The following is a 23,430-nucleotide window of genomic DNA, read 5'->3' as shown; positions in this document are numbered from 1 at the left end:
TACATTTGAAGGCACATGCTTTTGCTCGTGTGGTATTTTAAAGGGAGGACTTAAAATTTACAATGAATCCCTACTATAACTCAAATACTCCACCACTGCATATAGGCAGCACTCATCAATTCTAGAGCCGCATCATTTTAGGTATAAGAAATGTGGGGATGAAATGTCACAACATTTGCTAGAAATTGGTGCACTTGCTGGGCCACTGGAACAAAGGACAAGCTTTTCTCGTACATGCGAGACGAAAGATTTGCTCTTGGCTAGCTGTAGGGTTTGGAGAACTCTTGATTCGGAGAGCTGGTTATACATTTATAACACATATGCCACATGGACGCAGCAAACAACAAGGACAGGTCCGAGAGTTTGTGCGTCTCAGACAGGCCTTGTAGGTGCGTCTGGGTCGGCTTGCTGCCACGGTGCGGAATGTTGCACGTGTGTGTGGAAGGGGGCACTGGTGAACGCTGTGGCCGACAGGAATAAATATAACAGGGCATCGCCGACTCCCATGTAGTGCTCCTGGGCGCTTTTCTGCTACGCACTTGTGTACGTGTCCGCAGGAACGGAGCCAGGATGCACATTAAACACTAATATTTACACTACACCTTTCCTTCTGCTGCACAAGGAACTTTCCACCCCATGTTTGCCTAATTAGAGCTGAAGGAGTCTCTTTCTCACACACACTCGGGCACCTCTCTGAACACATGTATACACACACACACACTTATGTGATCGCCCAACAGATTAGGTCATTTCCTCCTCAAGCTTCTCCTTGTAAACATATCATAGACGTTTCCAGAGGTCATGTGGGGATGTGTGTGTTAGTGTGTGTTCGGTCTGAATTCTGCACCGTGGCCCTCAGACGCCACCTGATGAGGTGACAGGGTGGCGAGACAAGGTCCTTCTTTGTGACGAATGTGACACTGGTGACTGTTTTAAAAGCCTACATTTTGAAAGTATGTATGCAAAGAGCAGGAAGACAAATTTCCCCTATCATATTCAGAACCCAGTGACCCCTCGTCAAAAACAGCTAATTTCTATCATTTCATATCTATTCACAGCTGATTTAGCTCCTTAAATAATTTGAGGTTGGAAGCCACCAGCAAGTAACCCAGCACCAGGGCGTACTCAATCTTGCCTTCTGTTAATCCTTATTTACGGTATCTTAAAGCATCTGGTCATATTGGAAACCTGAGACTTTAAACCTGCTGCTCCAGGACGGAGAGACACAGGGAGAAAACTTCTGGCTTCCGGAATTCGATATAGGCACAACGTGGCTTTCTAATAACCAAAACCCACAAATAATGCCCAAGGTTGCCGGATTGGGTGAAATATGGTTCTGCACGTGGATCGGCTGGTGCTGGTCCTGGTGGAGTGGACCTGCGGGGACCAAGTACTTTCATGCAGACAGCCCCCGAAACGCATCCCGACTGACGATGTCTGGCGTATCACTGCGTGCCTGTTTGAAAACCGGTCACGTCCACTCATCGCGCAGCCAGTAAATCGCGCGCACGCACGCACGCACGCGCGCGCGCGCCGAGCGGCTCCACGCTAATTGGCTGCGCAGCGTGAAACGCAACACGGGCGACACAATGCGAGCAAACAGGCCGATTCATCACGGGACAAGAGGACGCCGACCACCCGGAGACAGCGGGACAGGGAGGGAGGAGGCGTTTACAGGCTACTATTAGAAGGGAACGGAGACTCCTGCGCGGTGTTAGCTGAAACGCTTATGGCCGCTCCTGGGTGCGCCGCCGCGTTTTAAATGGTCTTAATTAGGAAGTCGTTAGCGCCCGTTGTACTTATACCACCACCCCCCCGCGGTCTAAAATATGTTCTTACTGCGTGTATGCGATTGCATAAAAATTAACTATAGGTCAACTTCTCAACTATCAAAAAAAAAATATAATAATGAACTAAAATTGTATTTACAGTTGGGCTTTATTTACTGAAAAAGGTTTTTTTTATATTATTTATGCTTTTGTAGGTAAAAAAAAACAACAAAAACAAATAAATAAATGTTTTCTCTCCATGCATCATTAAGTGATTAATTAAGAGTGTGATAAAGTCTCGGACCGGGTCGGGGGTGAAAATGTGTGTTTGCGCGACGGGTGTGACCGTCAAGACAAATCAATTCATTAGCGCCGCAAGCGAGACAAACATTCCGAACGGCCCACCGACGAGCGAATGATTGACTTATCGCCGCGCCGCGGCCCGCCCCCCGCCGCGCCCTCATTGGTCCAGGGGGTCCGGGGGGAGGGGCCTGGGGCGCCGCTGTATAAGCGCGGCTGGGCCTCTCCGCCGCTGTCACACCGAGAGAGAGAGAGGACAGGAGAGAGAGAGAGAGAGAGAGTAGAAAACTCTCCCTCTACCTGCGGATGCTGAAGAGCAGCCGGGAGTAAAAAGTTGGGAAGAAGAATGAGGCGCCCGGCCGCGCTTTCTTTTTAAAAAGCGGACCGTACAGGTTTTTTTGGGGTTTTTTTCCTCCCTCTCCTCCATCCCGGATCTCGGCGAGACGGAGATGCGTCTCCTGCTGCTGGCTCTCGCCCACTGGTGCGCCGGCTCCGCGGCGAGGGAGCCGAAGTGCCAGGAGATCTCGGTGCCGCTGTGCCGCGGCGTCGGCTACAACTACACCTACATGCCCAACCAGTTCAACCACGACACGCAGGACGAGGCGGGGCTGGAGGTGCACCAGTTCTGGCCGCTGGTGGAGATCCAGTGCTCGGCCGACCTGCGCTTCTTCCTCTGCAGCATGTACACGCCGATCTGCCTGGAGGACTACAAGAAGCCGCTGCCGCCGTGCCGCGGCGTGTGCGAGCGGGCCCGGGCCGGCTGCGCGCCGCTCATGAGCCAGTACGGCTTCCCGTGGCCGGACAGGATGCGCTGCGACCGGCTCCCGGTGCAGGGCGACCCGGAGACGCTGTGCATGGACTACAACCGCACCGACGCCGGCGCCGCCACCGCGTCCCCGGCGCTGCCGAAGCCCACCAGGGGCCCGGCGAGGCCCCACAGCCCGCGCCGGAAGAAGCCCAAGGGCGCGGCCGGCGCGTGCGAGTCCGGCTGCCGCTGCCGCGCGCCCATGGTGCCGGTCACCGGCGAGCGGCACGCGCTGCGCGACCGCGTCCGGACCGGACAGGTGGCCAACTGCGCCGTGCCCTGCCACGACCCGTACTTCTCGCGCGAGGAGCGCGCCTTCACCGCCTTCTGGATCGGCCTGTGGTCCGTGCTGTGCTTCGTGTCCACGTCCGCCACGGTGGCCACCTTCCTCATCGACATGCAGCGCTTCCAGTACCCGGAGCGGCCCATCATCTTCCTGGCGGCGTGCTACATGTGCGTGTCCGTGGGCTACATCATCCGCCTGGTGGCGGGCCACGAGAGCGTGGCGTGCAGCCAGGACGCGGACGGCGGGCGGCACGTGCACTACGAGACCACCGGGCCGGCGCTGTGCACGCTGGTCTTCCTCCTCATCTACTTCTTCGGCATGGCCAGCTCGCTGTGGTGGGTGGTGCTGTCCCTCACCTGGTTCCTGGCCGCCGGCATGAAGTGGGGCAACGAGGCGATCGCCGGCTACTCGCAGTACTTCCACCTGGCCGCGTGGCTCATCCCCAGCATGAAGTCGATCGCGGCGCTGGCGCTCAGCTCGGTGGACGGGGACCCGGTGGCGGGCGTGTGCTACGTGGGCAACCAGAACCTGGACAACCTGCGCGGCTTCGTGCTGGCGCCGCTCGTCATCTACCTGCTCGTCGGCGCCATGTTCCTGCTGGCCGGGTTCGTGTCGCTCTTCCGGATCCGCAGCGTCATCAAGCAGGGCGGCACCAAGACCGACAAGCTGGAGCGGCTGATGGTGCGGATCGGCGTGTTCACCCTGCTGTACGCCGTGCCCGCCACCGCCATCGTCGCCTGCTACTTCTACGAGCAGCACCACCGGGAGCGCTGGGAGGTGGCGCACAACTGCGCATGCGCGCCGGCGGCCGAGCGCGACAGGCCGGACTACGCCGTGTTCATGCTCAAGTACTTCATGTGCCTGCTGGCCGGCATCACGTCCGGCGCCTGGATCTGGTCCGGCAAGACGCTGGAGTCGTGGCGGAACTTCTGCGGCCGCTGCTGCTGGGGCGGCAAAGGAGGGGGAGGCGGAGGAGGCGGCGGCGGGGGGGGCGGGGGCGCGGCGTCGCTCTACAGTGACGTCAGCACCGGGCTCACCTGGAGGTCGGGCACCGCGAGCTCCGTCTCCTGCCCGGCCAAGCAGATGCCGCTGTCGCGGGTGTGACGCCGCCGAACTGTCGCCGAACTGTCCCGAGGCTCCCGTCTCCGTCGATGGCAATCACGCTTCTGCTTCTTTTTTTATTTTAATGAAGGCCTTGCAGTTTCGAATACGGGTTTTCTTTTTTTTTTTTTTCTTATTTATGAAGAGTGTATGAATGTGAAAAATGTATATTTGTACATAGAGTTTATACCAGAGTGTACATATGTATAATTGTAACTTTGATAGACAATCTCTATTTTAACAATAAAACCACTTTTTTTTTTTGGTCAATTGTACCCATTTTTATTATAACTGCGTTATTCTAGAGAAAGAACAACGGGATGTTGTCTCTATTGGAGAAAATCGGAAATGATCGTTTACAGATGAGGCAGCGGTGCTGTGTGGATCACCACGCTGTTTCCACGTTGCTCAGATGTTCGCTATAAACGGTACCGCGCAGGTGTGCTCTGGGCCAGAACTTTACAGACGCAGCTCCCCCTGTTCTACAGAGTGTATCGGAAAGTAGTCAGAATTCCACAACGACCCTGATCCCGGTAATCCATACCCGAACAACCTGCCGTCGTGCCTATTACACACACACAGTCTGCTCGAAACATGGCGTGCATCTGGGTAGAAGCTGCACCTCCCTTTAGCGCCACCTTCTGGTCTGTGTTTTATATCATCCTAAAAAGAGTACATCCAAAACTTCTAGACACATAAACAGAATAACTTTAAATATATATTTATTTTGTCTGAAAGGTTACTGCCAGCCAAAGGGTAGTATTTATAATAATGCATAAATTAGTATACTGTATGATACAATTTTAATACGCAAAGAGAGGGAAGGTCCCGCCTGGAGCAACTTAGGGTTAAGTGTCTTGCTCAGGGACACAATGGTAGTAAGTGGGGTTTCAACCTGGGTCTTCTGGTTCACAGGCAAGTGTGTTACCCACTAGGCTGCTACCCCCTAACACCCTCAGATGAAGAGAAGAGCATTACAGTAGTCCAGCCTGGAGGAGGTAAAGGCATGGACCCACTTTTCAGCATCTGATAGGGACAGAATGGAGCGTAGTTTGGAGTTGTTCCGGAGGTGATAGAAAAAGGTCTTGCAGAGGTGGTTGGATGTGAAATTCAAATGTGAGTTGGGGATCACTTTTCACACCAATATTGGTTCCTGCTTATGAAAGAAAAATATTGGAACAGAAAAGGTGATGCAGGTTATGGGCGATGATTTTATCTGATGAGGAGTGCTGGTGCTCCATCCATTTCTTTCATGCAGGTCACCGTACACAGGTGGCTCTGGGCTTGAAAACATTTTGGCCTTTTACTACTGATCCAGGATCATCTCTACTAATTCCTTATCTTGCCAATTACATTATTATGACCACATGGATGTTGACCCCAGACAGTTATTAAGGTTTAATGTGTATGCTGTGTGTGTTTTGAGGACATTGTGCCTATCCTGGTCCCTGCCTCCAGCTAAAATCAACACAGAAACGAGGTCGCCAGGTCGAGACAATTCTATTTCCCCTCTGGACATAAACAGGAAATGGCCTGTGGACTCAGCACTTGACTGGGTCATGTGTGCTGAGGGGTAATCGCATCTGTCTGCAGAAGGTCTCTGCCTTCTGACTGAGTTGCATTTACAGGGTGTCATGGAGAGAGGGGGACCATGTATAACTCTTTTCCACAACTTTTCAGCAGTCCTGAAGGAGAGAAACAGGTGGATAGATAGATCCATACAAACAATATCGATATGTATTGCAAATGAAATAATGACTCACTTTACCAGTATCTTTATTATAAATACATATTAGCACCTCCAATATGTCATAATTCATAAATTATGATCATTCATAACCTCATCATAAACATACAAAAGTAATCAGCAAAATAAATTTACTTCAAAAGCTTTAATTGTCAGTAGCATGTCTCTTTAAAAAAACAAAACAAAACGAGTCAATAAATATTGGTCACTCAGTAAATGTGCAATTAAATATCGATTAGACGAATAATGACCAAAGCATTTGGTTTTCGACTATAGTGTATTGAATACAGGATGACAAAGACTCACTACTCTTGCATTTTGTAGTTTTTTTCAACTTATTGGGCTTTGTTTTAACAGCACTCAACAGGCACATATAAGACTTAGCACAACACCAGACAAGCTGTTCACTTTGTTGAAGGAACCTTATTTCTGAAAATCAAGAGAACATACTTGAGGTTATGTTGGAGATTACGCCCCCCCCGAGCCATGCCTTATTTAGCTGGCCTTCAACCAGTTAAAAACAGTCCGCAGAGTGGTAACTATGTCAGACCTCTACAGCAAACCTGGGACAATCTCTCAGTAAATGGCTCAAGGTTGTGCAGACTTATGTTGTCTCCTACTACAAAATTGCTAAATGAGGCGTGTATTGTTAATAAGAAATCAGTCTGACCCCGGTGCTGCGCTACACTCACCGAATGACCCAGTTACTGCAGGAAACAGATGATCATATGAGGAAAACACAATAAACCATAAATGACGTCAAAGCTTACAGTAAACACCATATGTCATCCTGCATGTACAGTGTTACATATGTTGTCATACACTACTTCCCACCCCTCAATGCAGTACCATACAGTAACTGACCTACAGCAAAGTTATGAAATTTGCCAAAATTCTATCTGTCCGTATGAGGTGAGATGCCTATCTCAAAATAAATACAATTAACCAGCCAGTGAACAAGCTATAATAAGTCTTGCACCTCAACTATAATGAAAAATGGATTGGCTACTTAAATATATGATATCTTCATATTACTGAGGCCTCTGCATTTGGGTTTAAGTTAAGAATCCAAATGCAAATAGATTCAATTTCTGCCACAAAAGGAAAAAAAATCTATAGTTCCATCTTATAGCTCCATTTTCTAAAACTGTTTTATGTTTAGTTTGCCAGACTAGCCCATCCATGTGACATATGGGTCTCTTCGGGATAAAGTTTCCATGAATTGCTAATTACAGCTGGAGGAAATGGTCTGGGGACCTCTCAGAGTCAATTATTGTGGATAGTTAATCAGGGAAGATTGTTGCCCTTGCATAACACACACACTCACCCATGGACACAGTCACTCACAGTTGTCTGCCCCTTGGCTAGCTGCTGATTCTGCCATATGGCCCTCACCTGGTGAAGCCTGTCCAGGTCTGAACAGAGGCTCACCGGAAGACTGATAACCCACGGAGGGAACGCAGCAAATCATACACACACACACACACACACACATACTCTTTACAACACCAGACTACGTACATGCATGTTGGTTATATATCAAAAAGAAGCTCAGATAACACGCAGTTACATTTTCAACAGAGAGCAGTCAAGGAAATGCTAATGGTGCATTTGCACTTTAGCAAAGTGAAAAAAGATCATGTTAATACAGTTAATGACTTAATTTCCACTCCTTTTAAGGATATTAGGTTTGAGGATTTGCCCACCAATTTGCATATCTTTCTTATTTTATAAGTTCTCTTTTCTAGCTTCACATCAAAGTCAATTCTATAAACACCCGTTTTCATAGTTTTTAGCAGAGCCATTTAAATTTTCCATTATTCAATTGGTCCTATTGGAAGCTGGCAAAACATGAAAAGAACGACACCAATTTTTGGAAGGTTTTCTGTCCCTGATCAATAATAAGTTTATACAGAAAAATTATTGTGTTTAGCAGCACTGATATTTCTGCATGCTATTGTGTTCAACAGATGGGAACCAACATATGACTTAATCACACACAAACACACACACACTCGCAGGCATTTGTTTGAGTAAAGCTTAGATGTGAAGTTCAACTCATGTCTACAGAGTCAACAGCATCTCTGTCTTCCTCAAATTTAAGCATAGACTTTCAAGGCATTTGGCTGAAACTGGACCAATCGGGTCCAAGCCAGAACAATTCCAGACCCATCAAACCAAACCAGGTCAGACACACGGAAGACTGCGAAGAACTTAAAACCACATACACACCACTTCAGTTCCACCAGCACAGATGGCACTAAGTCTTAGTGATCCCAGTTCTTCTGAATCCAACACACCACACATGGTTCATCAATTGCGTTTTCTTCAACAATCTGAGAAATCCAAACCTTTGATACGAGAAAATAGTTCAGCTCTTCTCCTGATCCATGTCTGTGTGCGTTGGGTTTGCAGACCCAGTCTTGGTGTTGAATATCAGTAACAGCTCTTTCTGTTGGTGTAATGTACGCAACTCGCTTCTGGTACTAAAGCGTATTGTACTGTCAGGACCTTGTTTGACGAGTTCCATGATGGTTAGACCTGGTTCTCTAAGCCTGGTTTGAGAGGTCCAGCCACATGCAAACCATGAAATTATGGTGTTCCTGAGGTTCCACATCTTGGGTTAGGATATAATAGCAGGAACCCATCTCCCAACAGTCAAGTTGTCCAAACTGGCCCAGCGCTTCCTGGCTTCTCTCCTCATGTCCTTATACTGGCCCTCACACAGCCGGGAGATGGCCTGTAGACACACACACACACACACACACCCCTCAACCAATTTGCAAAAAAAGACATACATGTATACACATTCATACAGATTCCCCATGCACACACCAGACATTTCACACAGAGATGACATACTCCCCAGCTACAGGTATTCACACCCAAAATTTATAAATGTGAATTAATGCCTCAACAGTTACAGGTGGGGCTACTCAGTACTTACTTTACCTAAAACCTGGTTATGATCCGCAAGCACAAAATATGAATACTTGTCATTATACCCCGGTCTTAAAATTGTGTTCAGGAGTGTATATCCAACACACAACACACACGTCCCATTCATGCGTGCACACACCTCAAGCCTCTGTGCCATGTCTTTGCTGAGAGGCTCCAGAGGACAGCCGAGGTTATTGACCTCGGATAGCGAGCGAAGGTCGAAGTAGTACTTGGCGTAAACACTGGATGGAACATTGATGTTGAACTGCAGCAGCTCTAGAAACTGCCTCTCCAACTCATTCCTACAGCAAAAAAATGACCCGATTAATGATGGCCTTATCATGAGCCAAAATTAATAAGCCCTCTCTATATAAAATATATATCTTGTATTTGGCCAATAAGCTGCTGGATATCAAAATTTCTCATAATACAGAATCAATCTACATCTCTATCTATTTAAAATAAAACATTTGGTGCTAAATAACTACTTATACAAATTTAGAATTACTATTAAATACTAGGGGTGTAACGATATGCCCAGGTATGGATACGGTACGTATCTCGATACTGGGTTCACGAGACACTATGTATCACGATATTTTGAACAAAAGTGAAAAATGAAACTGAAATTTAAATAACAGATTTATTTCAAAAACATAACAAATTTCAATAATTTTCTTTGTTGTACATACAATACACATTTCAAGGTTTAATAAAAAAAAAAAACCTTCTGTATTCAAAATAACAACTGAATATCTCTTTCTGTCACTGAAAAAATTGTTAAATTTAACATGAACTTAAAATTAAAGATACCTCAGACAGAACTTCTTAAAGCAGTAAAAATGCGATCTCAAGCATCTTTTGCTTTTCGTGAGCACAGCTGTGGCTGTGGCACTGCGGTGAAAGAAAGCTACAACTTTTCTTACGCGACCAAGCAATCGACTGACATGAACAAGACCCCATGCTGGATTTACCTTGGATTTACTCTTGTACAGCCGCTTTTAAAACTTCGGCCATGTTAGGCCCAGTGTGCGACTCAAAAAGCGGGCGAGTCTGAAGCACGAAACTTTTCATTTCCCACTCCGTGGTAATAACATGCGCCGTGATTGTAATATAGCTCTGACAAGCCCGCGAGGTCCACCCGTCAGTTGTAATCGCCACATTCTCAGCTTTTTTCACACCGTCGACCACCTTTTCCTTAGCTTCACGGTACAGCGCTGGAACTACCTCTTGACTGAAGTGCGGGCGTGACGGAATAAGGTACCTGGGCTCCAGTACCCTAACCCTTTTTGTCGCAGGGGTTTGCAGGACTTTGTTGTTGTGATGCCGTTTTAAATGGCACATCATATTCGAAGTGTTTGACGCTGTGGTTGGCATCCTTGTTTTGCAGTGTTTACACACAGTTTGTGTTTTGTCTGTAATTTTTTTACCGTCGTCCTGTCGCGTGACTGGAAAACCAGACGATGGACTCATAAGAAGATGGGGCATCGTCAATTTCACTTTCGGCCGAACTCATGTTGCCCTACTAATGTTCAAGCGATTTCTGCGGCTGCGATGAAAGCACACGCGACACTGTTGCAGAGTAGGTCGCGTCGGCAGCTCAATCAATAGGATTAAACTGACGTCATATCTTAAACGTATCGCCAACACTCTATGATACGTATCGTAACATTTTAGCATCGCGAAATATTGTACTGCGATATATTGTTACACCCCTATTAAATACAATTAATGCTTTAACATAAAAGCTTCGATAGTCAAGCTAGTATTAAATATCCTTGTCTTTCCTTGTTTGGTGATCATCTAATCACTGAGCATCTAATCAGGAGCTCATTATATTGAAGATTTGTTGGTGTTGAAATTCAGCAAATAATGAATATGGAATTAGATGCCACAGACCAACAATCTATTTCCAGAGACATATTTTCAATGGCAATAAAAACTGATTATGTTATTAAGCTACAGGCTAATATCCATGTTGTTTATAATGAACTTATGCACAGGCCAACACACACTCACATGTCCTCCACGGTGATGTCTTTCAGGATTTGGCAGTAGTCTACATTCCACACAGCCTGATCATCCCAGACTTTAGAAGCAAGCAGGATGGCCCCAAGCACCATGCGCTTCCAGCTGGCAGGACAAATATCAGTCTCTGCATATGCCAGCAGCCGCTCCAGGTAAACCTACACACACAAAAAATCAATTCCCTCTTCCCATTCACACATATATGGACTGAATCGTCATCAAGAGTGTTGTTCAAGATACTGCACTAAATCACTAATTTGTATTCAGACCTGGCTGATCCATAGGACAGATACAATCCAGTGCATGTCACAATGAATTAATACCCTGTGCTAATAGCTAATCTAAATGTATATGGAGTCTCTTAGACACAGCAGGGTGCACAGTTCTTTCTGGTTGGCTGTTACATGGTTTGCACGGCTCATTCCAGGGATGAGACATTTGGCCTGGGGGTCAGCAGATAGGACTTATGGATCAAGCATCAGTACCTATGATTTATGGCTATAGGTCTGCCTTTATTTGTAAGTGTTGATGGGAAATGTGTTCCCCTCACCAGTGTGACGATGGCACATTCAGCAGTGAGCTGTGCGGCGCTGAACAGGGTTCTAACAAAGCGATATATCTGTTTCTGCTCCGGGTCCTGCTTAGCATAATCACATGGCACCTCACACTTCTGCAAGACAAACACACACACACAGACACACACAAACAAACATTTAAGCACCCCTTTATTTGCTGCCAATATAGCTATTTATGTCCAGCTATTTATGTCCAACATTTATGACTAGTCATCTATCAAAATTTTGGTTAGATGCTGCCCTACTTACAATCAGTAGTTACAGGGACAGTCCCCCCCTGGAGCAACTCAGGGTTAAGTGTCTTGCTCAGGGACACAATGGTAGTAAGTGGGGACTGAACCTGTGACTTTGTGGTCTTCTGATCCATAGGTGAGTATGTTACCCACTAGGGTACTACCACAGATTATAGATGTTCATAGATTATTTTGGCCACTGTATGTTGTAGTACACGCTTGGAAATACAGGTGCTGGGAGAGGAAGGTCTCCAACTGGCTGAAATCTGCACTTTTAAAGAAGAAAAAAAAATCTGTACCGATAACGGGTGAAGTTTCTCATCAAATATGTCCAGTGGCATTCGTCCATCTGTGTCTCTGTATCAACAGGATTACAAAAATTACAGTCCTTCCAGATCAAGTGACCGTACGGTCCACACTAATTAACATTAATTACATTTTACCCTCCACTACTGCTCAACACCATGTAGTTCATACAGAGATGCTCTTACCTGTTCCTTATATGGTAATATATGGCAAGAGCAACACTGAAAGGTAAAGACAGGTATACAGGTATGTCTCTTGTGAAATGTATCTGAAGAAGAAGAATGGAGTTCAGGATGGGTGGTGCAGGACTCACCACTTGATGGTGAATTTGAGGTTGGGTTGGCTGATGGTGTTGTCGTCAAGGAAGATGGTGGAGCAGGAGCTGTGTTTGCATCTGCCTCTGGCAGGCTGCATATACACACATACACACACACACACTCACACGTTTGTAAAGCCACATGCAAAACACCAAAATACAGACACACTCGTTCCCTTTTGAATGAAATGGTAAATGATAATGTAATTTCGACAAACAGACGCTGAAGATGCATGTATCATGGAACGTGTTGTGGTTCTCCACCTTTAGTAAGGCAGGGGTGACTTCATGAATCACATGAAAGAGTAAAAAGGTCACATGAACAAGACCCCATGCTGGATTTACCTTGGATTCTGCAATGTGTGTTAACTTTGGGAAGAAATGATCACACATTTAACATTAGCTGAAGAGGAAATCCGTGATGATCACAAATAATTTTCAAACATGACACACATAAACCAAAAAACACGGGCAACCCACTCTATGCCATACACTGGTTTATTATTGCAGTTTTCTGAGAACTCACATGATTTATGTAGAGACTTCTCCGCTTGTCTCGAACTACAGAGAGAGAGAGAGAGAGAGAGATGCTAAATATGTGAAAATATTCTTTTATTCATGCAGCTGCTCTTGTTTGCAGTTTGGCTGCAAATAGCTCAAGTTTTACACAGAAACACACTTACCATCGGTAAGTGACTTGCTGAGGAAAATCGTGCTGACTCTAGGGTGGTCAGAAGGGTTGTATTCCATATTCAGGTCTGGAAAAAAAGACACAAAGAGCTGCATTGGTCTGTCTGAGAGCGTCTCCAAGAGGCATGCAGTACAACACCCAGCCGCCAGGTGGAAGCAGAGTCGAAAGGGGGGCAGGTGTGTGAATGTGACACCCTCTCACACCCTCACACAGTCCTTCTTCACAAGATTAGTGTATGTTTCATGTATTTACAATTACACAGGCAAAAACATCAGAGGAAGTCTAGCTCCTTTGTGTGTGTTTTACTGCCTTGTGAAGGCAGCAGGCGCATAAGAATATTTTCCATTTTCAAATGAATTGAGTTGTTTTTGTTTTAATGATGATGGCAGTGCTGATCTTCCTTGAATCCCGTCCCTCACTCAGGGACCAATTCCGCACTCGCGTGACTATTTCTCTACCTCAGCAAAAGCAAGATGCTTTTATTGTGTGTGTGTGTGTGTGTGTGTGTGTGTGTGTGTGTGTGTGTGAGAGAGTCAGAGAGAAAGAGTGGGAGAGAGAGCAACAAAAATCCATCAGATAAAAGGTGGTGCAAAGATCAGATATCTGGAAGAAATTTCTTAAATATTTAACTCATACATGTAATAACAATACAAATATTTTCAACTGTAATAAATGTTTTAAAGTGAATTTCACTTTTTTACTGACGCACAATTTCTGATATCAGGGTAATGAACATGAGCAATGGCTGAGGGGACCCATAATAATCCCTAATCCCCTTAATCCTAATTTACAACTCTTTATTATTCCCGTTTTTTTTTTTTTTGTGGGGGCTGGCCAGAGTAGACCCTAATCACCATTCATCTCCGGATCATGAAAAGAAGGACACAGTGCTGCAGACCCCTGATAATAAAGTCCTCCAGTCTATCATTGAACAGCATTTAGTTTGTTTTGGATTGTTTAAAATGTTCAAATCATATTCTGCTTTTTGTGACAAAAAGGGCAATGAGTTTACTGTGTGTGTGTGTGTGTGTGTGTGTGTGTGTGTGTGTGTGTATAAGAGAGAGAGAGACTAACAGCAGAGTCGGGTCTATTAATAGAGCCGGGAGGCTTTGCATTATATATGACTTCAGGCACACACACACACACACACCCCCTTAAACTCTCTTTTTGGTACATAAAGCTGCATCTACAAGTGCATCAACACCAAAACACCAGAATTTCCTATAAATCACACTGTCAAAGCTTCACAGGAGCTCGTGTGAAAGTCACACCCTGACTATGCAGAGATCTATGGACCTGGCTTCACAAAATGCAGTTTCACCAAAAAAAGACTGACCCTACCATCCTAATTAAATCCCCGCTGACGATCCAACCAAACCACCCCATGAACCAGGATTCTCCTGAAGCAGTGTGAGAAGTGGTGGATGCGGTAGATCGGACAGTTGGGTTGGACAGGATGGGAGTTGAAGGGCCTGTTTTAAATTCTCAGCGTGACGGAATGGAAGGACAAAAATACACCCTGGCAACCGTTCATGCAGCAAATGTCCTTATCTTAATCCCGCTGTTAACACACCCTCTCAGGGTGAGTGTGTGAGTTGTGCCTTTAACACTGTGATCACACAAATGTGCTGTTAAAACTGAGGAATAATCTCCCTCACACACAGACACAGAAGCACTGGCATAGCTGGCCAATGGAGGACTCACACACAAACATACTCACACAGCGCAAATAAGCAGGCAGGTAAGGGAAAGATAGGCTGCTGGGGGATTCTGAATGTCAGACTCATGATGTGTTATGGTGTCTCTTTCCTGTTCCTTTGTGATGAAGGTGTGTTCCGTATATTTATATCTTAGTCAGGAATGGTGGGATTATTTCAGTAAAATGCATACAGAGTCTGACAGCATATCACTGGCTTGCTACCTAATTTATCACACCTATATTACTCTAGGTCCCCACAAAGTTGTGTTATTTACTTGGGTCTGTGTGTATAATTTGTGAAGCATGAATGAATGAATGTTTCAGTTTGACAGTGTAACAGATGCGTGGAATATGAGTGACATACCCAGCTACTGTGGAGCTGAGTGGGGTGTGTCTGTAGTCTGTATATGCAGTTTTCATTGTGAGCATTATGTTGTGAAGGTGACTGTGGTGGTGGTCAGTGTATCTTTATAATAGCTTATTGTATAGTTTTACATTCTATGAATTCTGTGAAATTCAATCACAATTAGCAGATAATAAGGTTAGGTGGGTTGGGTGTCATTCAAAGCTTGCCTAGTGCCACTTTCTGTAGTCATGCTTAGTCATAGTCACAGACCAGGGTCTAATGACACAAAATTATTAACCAAACTCCAGATCTACAAACCAAACTTGTTTTATCCCTAATCTGTTTAACATCATGTATAATCCTGCTAGACAAAAAAAAAGGTTCAGTCACTTTCAATAAGGTAGCATGACATTATATGATATAGTTCTGAAGAAATTACAAGCAGTGGTCACAAATCGAAATACAGTGGGACAAAAAAGCATTTAGCAGCCACCAATTCTGCAGGATGAAAGTAAACGGATTGACATTGTTAAACACTGCACCACAGCACACGGTGCACACAGCGAAATGTGTCCTCTGCTTTTAACCATCACCCTTAGTGATCAGTGGGCAGCCATGACAGGCGCCCGGGGAGCAGTGTGTGGGGACGGTGCCTTACTCAGTAGCACCTCAGGATTCGAACCAGCAACCTTCTGATTACGGGGCCGCTTCCTTAACCGCTAGGCCACCACTGCCCCACGACGTCCCACTTAAAAAGTTGAGAGAGGTCTGCAGTTTTCATCATAGGTACACTGTGAGAGACAGAATGTAAAAAATCACATTGATTTTTAAAGAGCTCATTTGTATACGGTGCATAAAATAAGTATTTAGCACGAATTAAAATAATAAAAATAAGTATTAGCAAGAATTCTGGCCCTCTCAGACCTGTTACTTCTTCACTCGTTACCTGTATTAATGGCGCCTGTTTAAACTCGATATCTGTATAAAAGACATCGGTCCACGCCTTCAAAGTCAGACTCCAACCTCCACCATGACCAAGACCAGAGAGCTGTCTAAGGACACCAGGGGGACACAAGATTGTACACCTACACAAGACTGGGACGAGCCAATCTGCAATAGGCAAGCAGCTTGGCGAGAAGAGATCAACTGTTGGTGCAATTATTAGAAAATGGTAGGGGTATGTTTCAGCAAGGATCTCATACGTAACACGATACGAATATTTCATGATATTTTGTGATACTGTGCATGTTGCAATATTCTACAGTTCACTGAATGTAAAAACAGAGCTGAAATAGAAGATGCTGTGATAGGTCTGTCATGGTTTGCCATTTGATTCTGCTTGAAACGCCAGGCAGTAATTCAAAGTACCCAGCTGTACAGCGCCATCTACAGGAGTGGAGGTTGTAGTCACCTGCTGATTCTTATCTCTGCTGGCCTCACTAAACGCTTGGCAGCACTACCCGGGGAAACTAAATTTGATATCCCTGTATCCATACAATATCACCATGTAAAATATTGCAATATATTGCTGTATCAATATTTTCTAACAGCCCTAGAAAATGGAATCTCCCTCAAACTGGGGTTCCATGCAAGATTTCATTTTATGAGATACAAATGGTAGACCATCTGGATGATCCAGAGGAGGATTGGGATAATGTCATGTAGTCAGATGAGACCAAAATAGAACTCAATGTTTGGAGGGAGAAGAATGCTGAGTTGCATCCCAAGAACACAATCCCCACTGTGAAGCATGGGAATGGAAACATTATGCTTTGGAGCTGCTTTTCTGCAGAGGGGTCAGGATCCTTTTTTAAGGAAAGGATGAATGGGGCCATGTATCTTGAGATTTTGGGCAAAAACCTGCTTCCATCAATGAGAGTGTGAAGATGAAACGTTTGATCCCAAACCCACTGCTCAGGCAACAATGGAGTTGCTACATAAAAAGAATTACAAGATTCCGGAGTGGCCTAGCTAGTCTCCAGACCTCAGTCTAATAGAGAATACGTGCCCAGCAACAGCCTCAAAACATCACAGCTCTTGAGAAGATCTCTCTCATCTTTTTATGTGGGACAACATGCACAATCGGTGGCACTGCATATATCAGCCCTTCAGCCCTTCAGACATGGCAAGGTGGCCCTTTTTCTTGATTTTCAGGCTATACAATAAAGTGGAACATGAGCAAATGAATGCCCCTCTCTTGATTCACTCCACCCGCTTCAAAATAGTTTCAGATGAATTCATCAGGGGATGTGGGATGTGAAAGTTCAACAACTTAAGCAGGATATACAGTTTTGGAAAACTTTACCCATCTCCATCATTGGTTGTATCAGTGCAATTGAAATGGTCGTGCTACCGAGGTTATTGTGCTTACATTTTTTATTTTACGGCATTTATCAGACGCCCTTATCCAGAGCGACTTACAATCAGTAGTTACAGGGACAGTCCCACCGGAGGCACTCGGGGTTAAGTGTCTTGCTCGGGGACACAATGGTAGAAGGTTTGATTTGAACCTGGGTCTTCTGGTTCATAGGCAGGTATGTTACCCACTATTTGTTTGCACATTTGTTACTCTGCACCTTCATTACTTATTTCACAGTTTTTTTGCGCTGTCTGTCTTCTTTATTGACTACATGTTTTATTTGACGTTACTCTTGTTGCACTGCCTGTGTCCCATGTTTTTTTGCAGTTTGTGTAGCCCGGGTTGTCGACATCGCACACTTTATGTCAGTATGTAACTTTGTTTAAATGTTACTCTCTGGTTCCAGAGAATCATTGTTTCATTTCATGCACTGCCAGTATTCCTCTTGCCAAAACCTCTCTTTCCTGGCTATCCTGAATTGGACTGCCCTATATGGTGTTACCATGCCTTGCCACCTGCGTTACAAGACTCCGTCTGGAGAGAGAAAGGCTTGGCTACAAAGAGAGATGTCAATGTTGAGGATCAACTGGTTACAATATACATAACCAGTATTCATTCTTTCGTTTTTTTGCATTTTTGCACTTTTGCATTTTTGAAAACTAACCTTCCACACTGTTAGTTGAAGCCTAAATATGCTACTTTAGACAGGGAGATTTTTTTTTAAACCCATACGAGCGGGCAACTGTTTAGGTCATATACAAACTATTGTAGAGTCACAGAGCAGCTCCATTTAACTCATTTAAAAAGGCATGGGGGATGAATCTCTTTGTAATATATGTTCTAGAGATGTAGGTACTTTATCCCATCTTTTCTTCACCTGTCACAAACAAATTTTTCAACATATGTTTATTTTGTAGATTCCTGATTGTATATTACATTTTTTGTGAAGCTTCTAATATTTTGCTCTCAAATATTTATTGTACTGTGTTTTTTGAGAGACACCAGAACCAAATCCATGTATAAACATTGTTTATAAAAATTGCCTTTTTTCAGTGAAATGTGTACTGATTCAAATTTTTTCCCTGTCCTGGTGTGAGTTTGCATGCTCAGTGTTCATGGCCTGCATTATTGTGTGAAAAGTGGACGTTGAGGACAATGCTGTTAAAGTGGTAGAGATTAGGAAGACGTGGTGTGAATAAGATAATAGGGGATGTGTGAAAGATAATAAAAGACATAAACATGGCACCATCCCCAGAGCCCCCTGGCTACCCAGTGAAGCCCCTCCCCTCACCTAATTTGAATATCATGCACTCTGACAATAAACCTGCCTAAATAAAAGCTGATTTGTGTGTGTTGGGGGGGAAAGGACATTCTGCTAGCAGCATTGTTCCAGCAGTGCAATGTGATTTCACTCAAGCAGTCTGTATGTACGCTCTCCAAAAATCCATCTGTCCCTCACTGTCCCATCATTAAATCCCATTACGGAGAAATTGGGAGTTTTACTGCACAAACTCAATTTGTTTTGTTTACATATGAGTTAGATTGTAACTGGGATGTACTTGTCTTTCACTTCATAACTTCGCTAAATATTGTGTCTAAGACTGAAATTACAGGATATTCTGGGAATTTCTTTGTGGAATTTGTCCAGACTGGATGTAGTGAGAATCTTAGCATGGAAGCATCGAGACTGCATGTGGTGGGAATATTTTCAAACTAACTGGAAAAATCTTATGAAGCCAGCTGGACTGAGGCGTTACAGAGGTGTTAAGGAAAAGCAGGGGTCTGTTGGAATGAGGAGAAACATCTCTGGTAACATGCACGCTCACATTTTCTGATGATTCAGAAGAACTTGAGTCAGATGATGTGTGTGTGTGTGTGTGTGAGAGAGAGAGAGAGAGAGAGAGAAAAGCCTTCCAGCACATTGACACATTTGCTTCCACATAAGCACATTTTCACACGTACTCACACTTTCACTCATACAGCACACACCCAGTCTGTGTGTGCGCATACGTGCATGCCCCTCCCAGCGCCCAGTGTCCCGGGCTCCGGCTCCACAACCCTGATCAGGACTGATTAGGACTGAGTGCGCAGACCTTGCATATAATTTTCATTGTATTATAAACGTGTGACAAAACTACAAATCCGTTCTAAACCCTGATTCTGAAATATTGAATATTTTCCTCCCACGCATGCACATTTAACCTAAACTTCCATACATCAGAACTGGATAACAGCATATCAATAATGCATCACACCAAGAAAAATCACGATCTATTGCTGTATGGATTTTTGTCATTTTCATTTACATTTGTGGCACTTGGCAGAAGCCCTTACCCAGAGTGATGTAAGAAAGTGCTTCTGAAAGAGGACAGGCTTCAGCGATTCAAGGATTCCACGTGACTTGTGCTGTTCACACTGACACAGTATTATGATCGAAAATCGAATGTTGGGCCAGCCGCATTTGTCTTGCAGACCGAACGTAGTTGGAGAGATGTCTGTCAGCCATGCCGAGATCCACGGGGAAGCGCGTGTCAGCAGGGGAAAGGGAGAGGATAAGCTGAGCGTCATCCACTTAGCAGTGTTATGTGAACCTGAGCGAGGATCCGACCTCAACTAGAGATCTAGTGCAGAGGAGGAACACAAGAAGCCTGGCTGGGTTCGATCTTGGATGTTGGACTGGGAGAAACTTTAGAGAGAAAAGAGAAGAGATACTGGCCTGCAGTTCATGGTGTCTGAGGGGTCAGAACGGGGAGGATTGGTACCTGACCTGATGTTATGGCGGTATTGCTGATACTGGTGGTGGATGGGGAGAACGTCTAGGTATTTTCTCTCTCTCTTCTCACACACACACAATTATCCTGTCGGCCCCAGTCATTTTGTGTCTGCGTCCACACACACATCTTTGTCCTGCTCCTCCTCACCCAGGCATGGACCCAGATTGAAGTGAGGGGGTCCTTCACACTGATGACAGTCATGCTCCCAACTCCCCTCCCCCTGTCTCCGACAACCCCCCCCCACCCGTACACACACCCAAACACAAACCTACAAAAACCCCTCACGTCTTCTGCTGTAATCAGCTGACTCACTGTCGGTGAACACACACACACACACACACACACACACACTCCATCAGCTCTGGGACAGGTGTCAGGTGGAGGTGCTGATGCTGTGTGTGTGTGTGTGTGTGTGTGTAGGCCGCTCTGTTCTGTACTCTGCAGCAGCCAGACCGGCGGTGAAGAGGCTGTCGCGTCTCGCCGCTTAATCGCATTCGGAGACGAATTTCGGCGCCCACTCACATGCAAATGCGATTCTCTTTTTTTTTTTTTTTTTGGTCATTAATTATCAGAAAAGGATCTCGCGGTGTATACCCCCCCCCCCCCCCCCCTTATTTCCATCCCTGAGATCCAACCGAGGCGGATCGGATGCGCTCCCGCGGGAGAGCAGAGAGGGGGACACCGCGGCCCATCTGCGCCTCGCCGACCCCCGAGACCCGAAAGTGCGTTCTAAGCCCACGGAGCCGTCCGCGTTACCGTCCGCGTTCTCCCGGTCGCTGATGTGCTGCAGGTTGTGGCCCGTGTCCTCCCGGCTCAGGCCGGCGTCCGGCGGCTCCGACTCCAGGCGGGCGTGCGCGCGTCTCCGCAGCTTGGGGCTGGAGGACACGCAGCAGGAGCCCGCACCTCCCATCCCGCCGCTCCCGGCCGCTCCCGGCCGTCCGGTGCGGCGCTCCGCGCTAAATCCCGGGCCGAGCGCGGACGGCGAGGTAACGGTCCGCCCGAGGACCCAGCGGCGGCGGCGGCGGCGGCGGCGTCATCGCTCATTAACATAAAATTACGAGCGGGGACGCCCCCTAACACCGCACACACACACACACACACACGCGAGAACGTATATATAAATCATGTATTAATACACACACACACCATCAGTGGGCTCAGTTATTGAAAACTGATCACGATATACTGTTTTTATCACACCCCATAAAACTGAATATGTGTTAACATTAATTCAGTTGAATAAATAATCAGTAAAATCTGATTCACGCCCACCTTTTTGTTTAATAAAATAATTAAAAATAATTTCAGTGAAATGATTCACTTTTATATCATGTGACCAGGGATTAACAAACCTTGTGATGTAACACCATACTATCGCATATTACTAAAAGATATATAATCCAAATCTCAACCATAAAACTAAGTGAAACCTTAATCCCAGTTTTACCACGAGCCTTTATTTTTCAGTAATTTTAATATTATTTCTATTTTTGCAGTTGGATTTATATCAAGATTTCTAAAAACAACATAACAGTACTGATCTGGTTGATAAAGTGCAAACTTTCATTCAATCGAGATTAAGTGTAATATAGTTCTGTTTGTGAATTAGGTTTTTATTGAGAGGGATTTGACTTCCGGTCCCACGAACCTCTAACTTCAACAATTTATCTGTGTCCTGTTTGCATCCTGTTAAACTTCTTTTTACAAAATGTTGTAACTGTAAGGGCTGTTCCTACCAGAAGTCGGGCAAGGAGAGAAACCTACTGATGCCCATGTTGTCTAATCCAACAGAGAAGCTTCTGTAGATCCAGCTGCTGAAAAAGTAAATGGTGCTTCTGATAAGGTGGCAAAATGAACAGTGCTGCACGGTTTGTTGAGTCAGGGGCTGCATTGCTGCGCCGGGTGCCCATGCTGGTCCATGTCCACCAACAAAAGCGTCTTTGATGGTCATGTGAAGACCCAGAATGGATCGATGGAGCAATGGAAGGAGGGTGGTAGTAGCCTAGTTAACCAGAAGACCGTAAAAGCCACAGGCCTAAACCCCACTTCCTACCATTGTGTCCATGAGCAGCTCCAAGGGGACGGTCCCTGTAAATAATCATGGAATCATGGAAACGGTGACCTGGTTCGTATGAATCATGACAACACAGTACACACAGCAAAAGGGTAAAATAACGTTACAGTCTCTCATATCCTCACGTCCGATCGGTGTAGCCTGAACCAAACCCCACGCCCCGTCGTTCCTCTCCAGCAGAGGGCAGCAGTATTCCAGCAGTACGCCGCCATTCCTGCACGTCCCCGACCGCACCGGCAGGCGGCGCTCCAGTGCGCGCTGGAATTTTCCACCTGGCGCTGGACTCGCGCCACACGGCGGGAATAAAACATGAAGCTCGTTTCAGCTTTCCGCGCGTCCAGATGCAGCGGCGACGCTTTATTATTTTTTTTTTACGTCTTATGTGGCCCAGGATCACGTACAGTACGTCTCAGTTGACGGTAATAAAAAATAATATAAAAAATCTAGTGATAATGTAACTGCTCACCTGACACGATTCCCGCGTTGTTTTTTAGCTCGGTGTTAGATGGATGGATGGATGTCTTGCTCTGTGTTCTGCACACCGTTGTGGGAGAAACTCGGTGCTGCTGTGTTGCCAACAGGACGTTTAACACGTACACGATTTTTGCTCAAAATTATTGATCATTCTTTCTTGAGAAGGGATGTTTGTTTGTTTGTTTTTTTACTCAAAATTCCAGTATGGTGTAAAATATCAACGCAACTGTGTCTATTTCTGAGGCACTACAGCAGGCACAGAGCATGCTAGCAGACCTGGTCCCAACCTACTGAGTAATGCAGATGGAGTGAGTTTTTAGTCGCTGGTATGTTAGACTCCACCAAGTTAACAATGTAGCACTTAAACTTAACAGTACAAATATGAACTCGTGTTCTCGTGCAAAAAAAACTCACCTGTTCTGATATCTCGAGGTATAACACTCCATGCACTTTTTTAAAATTTAGTCATACAAAGCATATTCTAGCCATTGCATTTTGTGGTCTCTGCTCATTAATGGTGATGGGTTAAATGTAGAGCACACGTGTCTTTATGTTTACTGTGTGCTTTGCTGCAGTTTTTCATAAGGACAGTCACTTCACTTTCATT

At 45.5% G+C, this 23,430-nt stretch overlaps 2 protein-coding genes across 5 annotated transcripts; one reads left to right on the top strand and one right to left on the bottom strand.

Moving 5' to 3' along the window:
- Window positions 1–2,315: 2,315 nt before the first annotated feature.
- On the top strand, window positions 2,316–4,363 carry LOC114788892 (frizzled-8-like). Its single transcript, XM_028977834.1, has one exon. It carries the CDS (start codon window positions 2,519–2,521, stop codon window positions 4,262–4,264), a length of 1,746 nt encoding a protein of 581 aa, XP_028833667.1. The 5' UTR covers window positions 2,316–2,518; the 3' UTR covers window positions 4,265–4,363.
- A 1,668-nt stretch (window positions 4,364–6,031) lies between these two features.
- LOC114789301 (cyclin-Y-like) lies at window positions 6,032–22,859 on the bottom strand. 4 transcript variants are annotated; one of them, XM_028978578.1, is made up of 11 exons: window positions 22,816–22,859; window positions 13,090–13,164; window positions 12,933–12,967; window positions 12,752–12,775; window positions 12,404–12,498; window positions 12,276–12,311; window positions 12,084–12,141; window positions 11,527–11,646; window positions 10,968–11,134; window positions 9,088–9,250; window positions 6,032–8,748 (listed from the first exon to the last, which is right to left on the bottom strand). In XM_028978578.1, the coding sequence occupies exons 2-11, from the start codon at window positions 13,154–13,156 to the stop codon at window positions 8,632–8,634; spliced, it is 882 nt and encodes a 293-aa protein (XP_028834411.1). In that variant the 5' UTR covers window positions 13,157–13,164; window positions 22,816–22,859; the 3' UTR covers window positions 6,032–8,631. The 4 variants fall into 4 exon arrangements, with proteins under 4 accessions (XP_028834411.1, XP_028834408.1, XP_028834412.1 ...); XM_028978575.1 differs by lacking the exon at window positions 22,816–22,859 and adding an exon at window positions 21,032–21,304; XM_028978579.1 differs by lacking the exon at window positions 22,816–22,859 and adding an exon at window positions 19,836–20,445.
- Window positions 22,860–23,430: the final 571 nt, after the last annotated feature.

The sequence above is a fragment of the Denticeps clupeoides genome, chromosome 4 (assembly GCF_900700375.1).
Source record: "Denticeps clupeoides chromosome 4, fDenClu1.1, whole genome shotgun sequence".
In the NCBI taxonomy this organism is placed as follows: domain Eukaryota; kingdom Metazoa; phylum Chordata; class Actinopteri; order Clupeiformes; family Denticipitidae; genus Denticeps; species Denticeps clupeoides.
This window is presented reverse-complemented; position numbering and strand designations above follow the sequence as displayed.

Bases quoted from the DNA above. Each gene is read 5' to 3' on its own strand.
- LOC114788892 (XM_028977834.1), top strand. From the start codon at position 2,519: ATGCGTCTCCTGCTGCTGGCTCTCGCCCACTGGTGCGCCGGCTCCGCG.
- LOC114789301 (XM_028978575.1), bottom strand. From the start codon at position 21,185: ATGGGAGGTGCGGGCTCCTGCTGCGTGTCCTCCAGCCCCAAGCTGCGG. The intron at 12,499-12,751 runs GTAAATCCAGCA...GTGTATATGCAG, and splicing joins CACACATTGCAGAATCCAAG to CCTGCCAGAGGCAGATGCAA. The intron at 9,251-10,967 runs GTGAGTGTGTGT...TTTTTGCTGTAG, and splicing joins GACATCACCGTGGAGGACAT to GAATGAGTTGGAGAGGCAGT.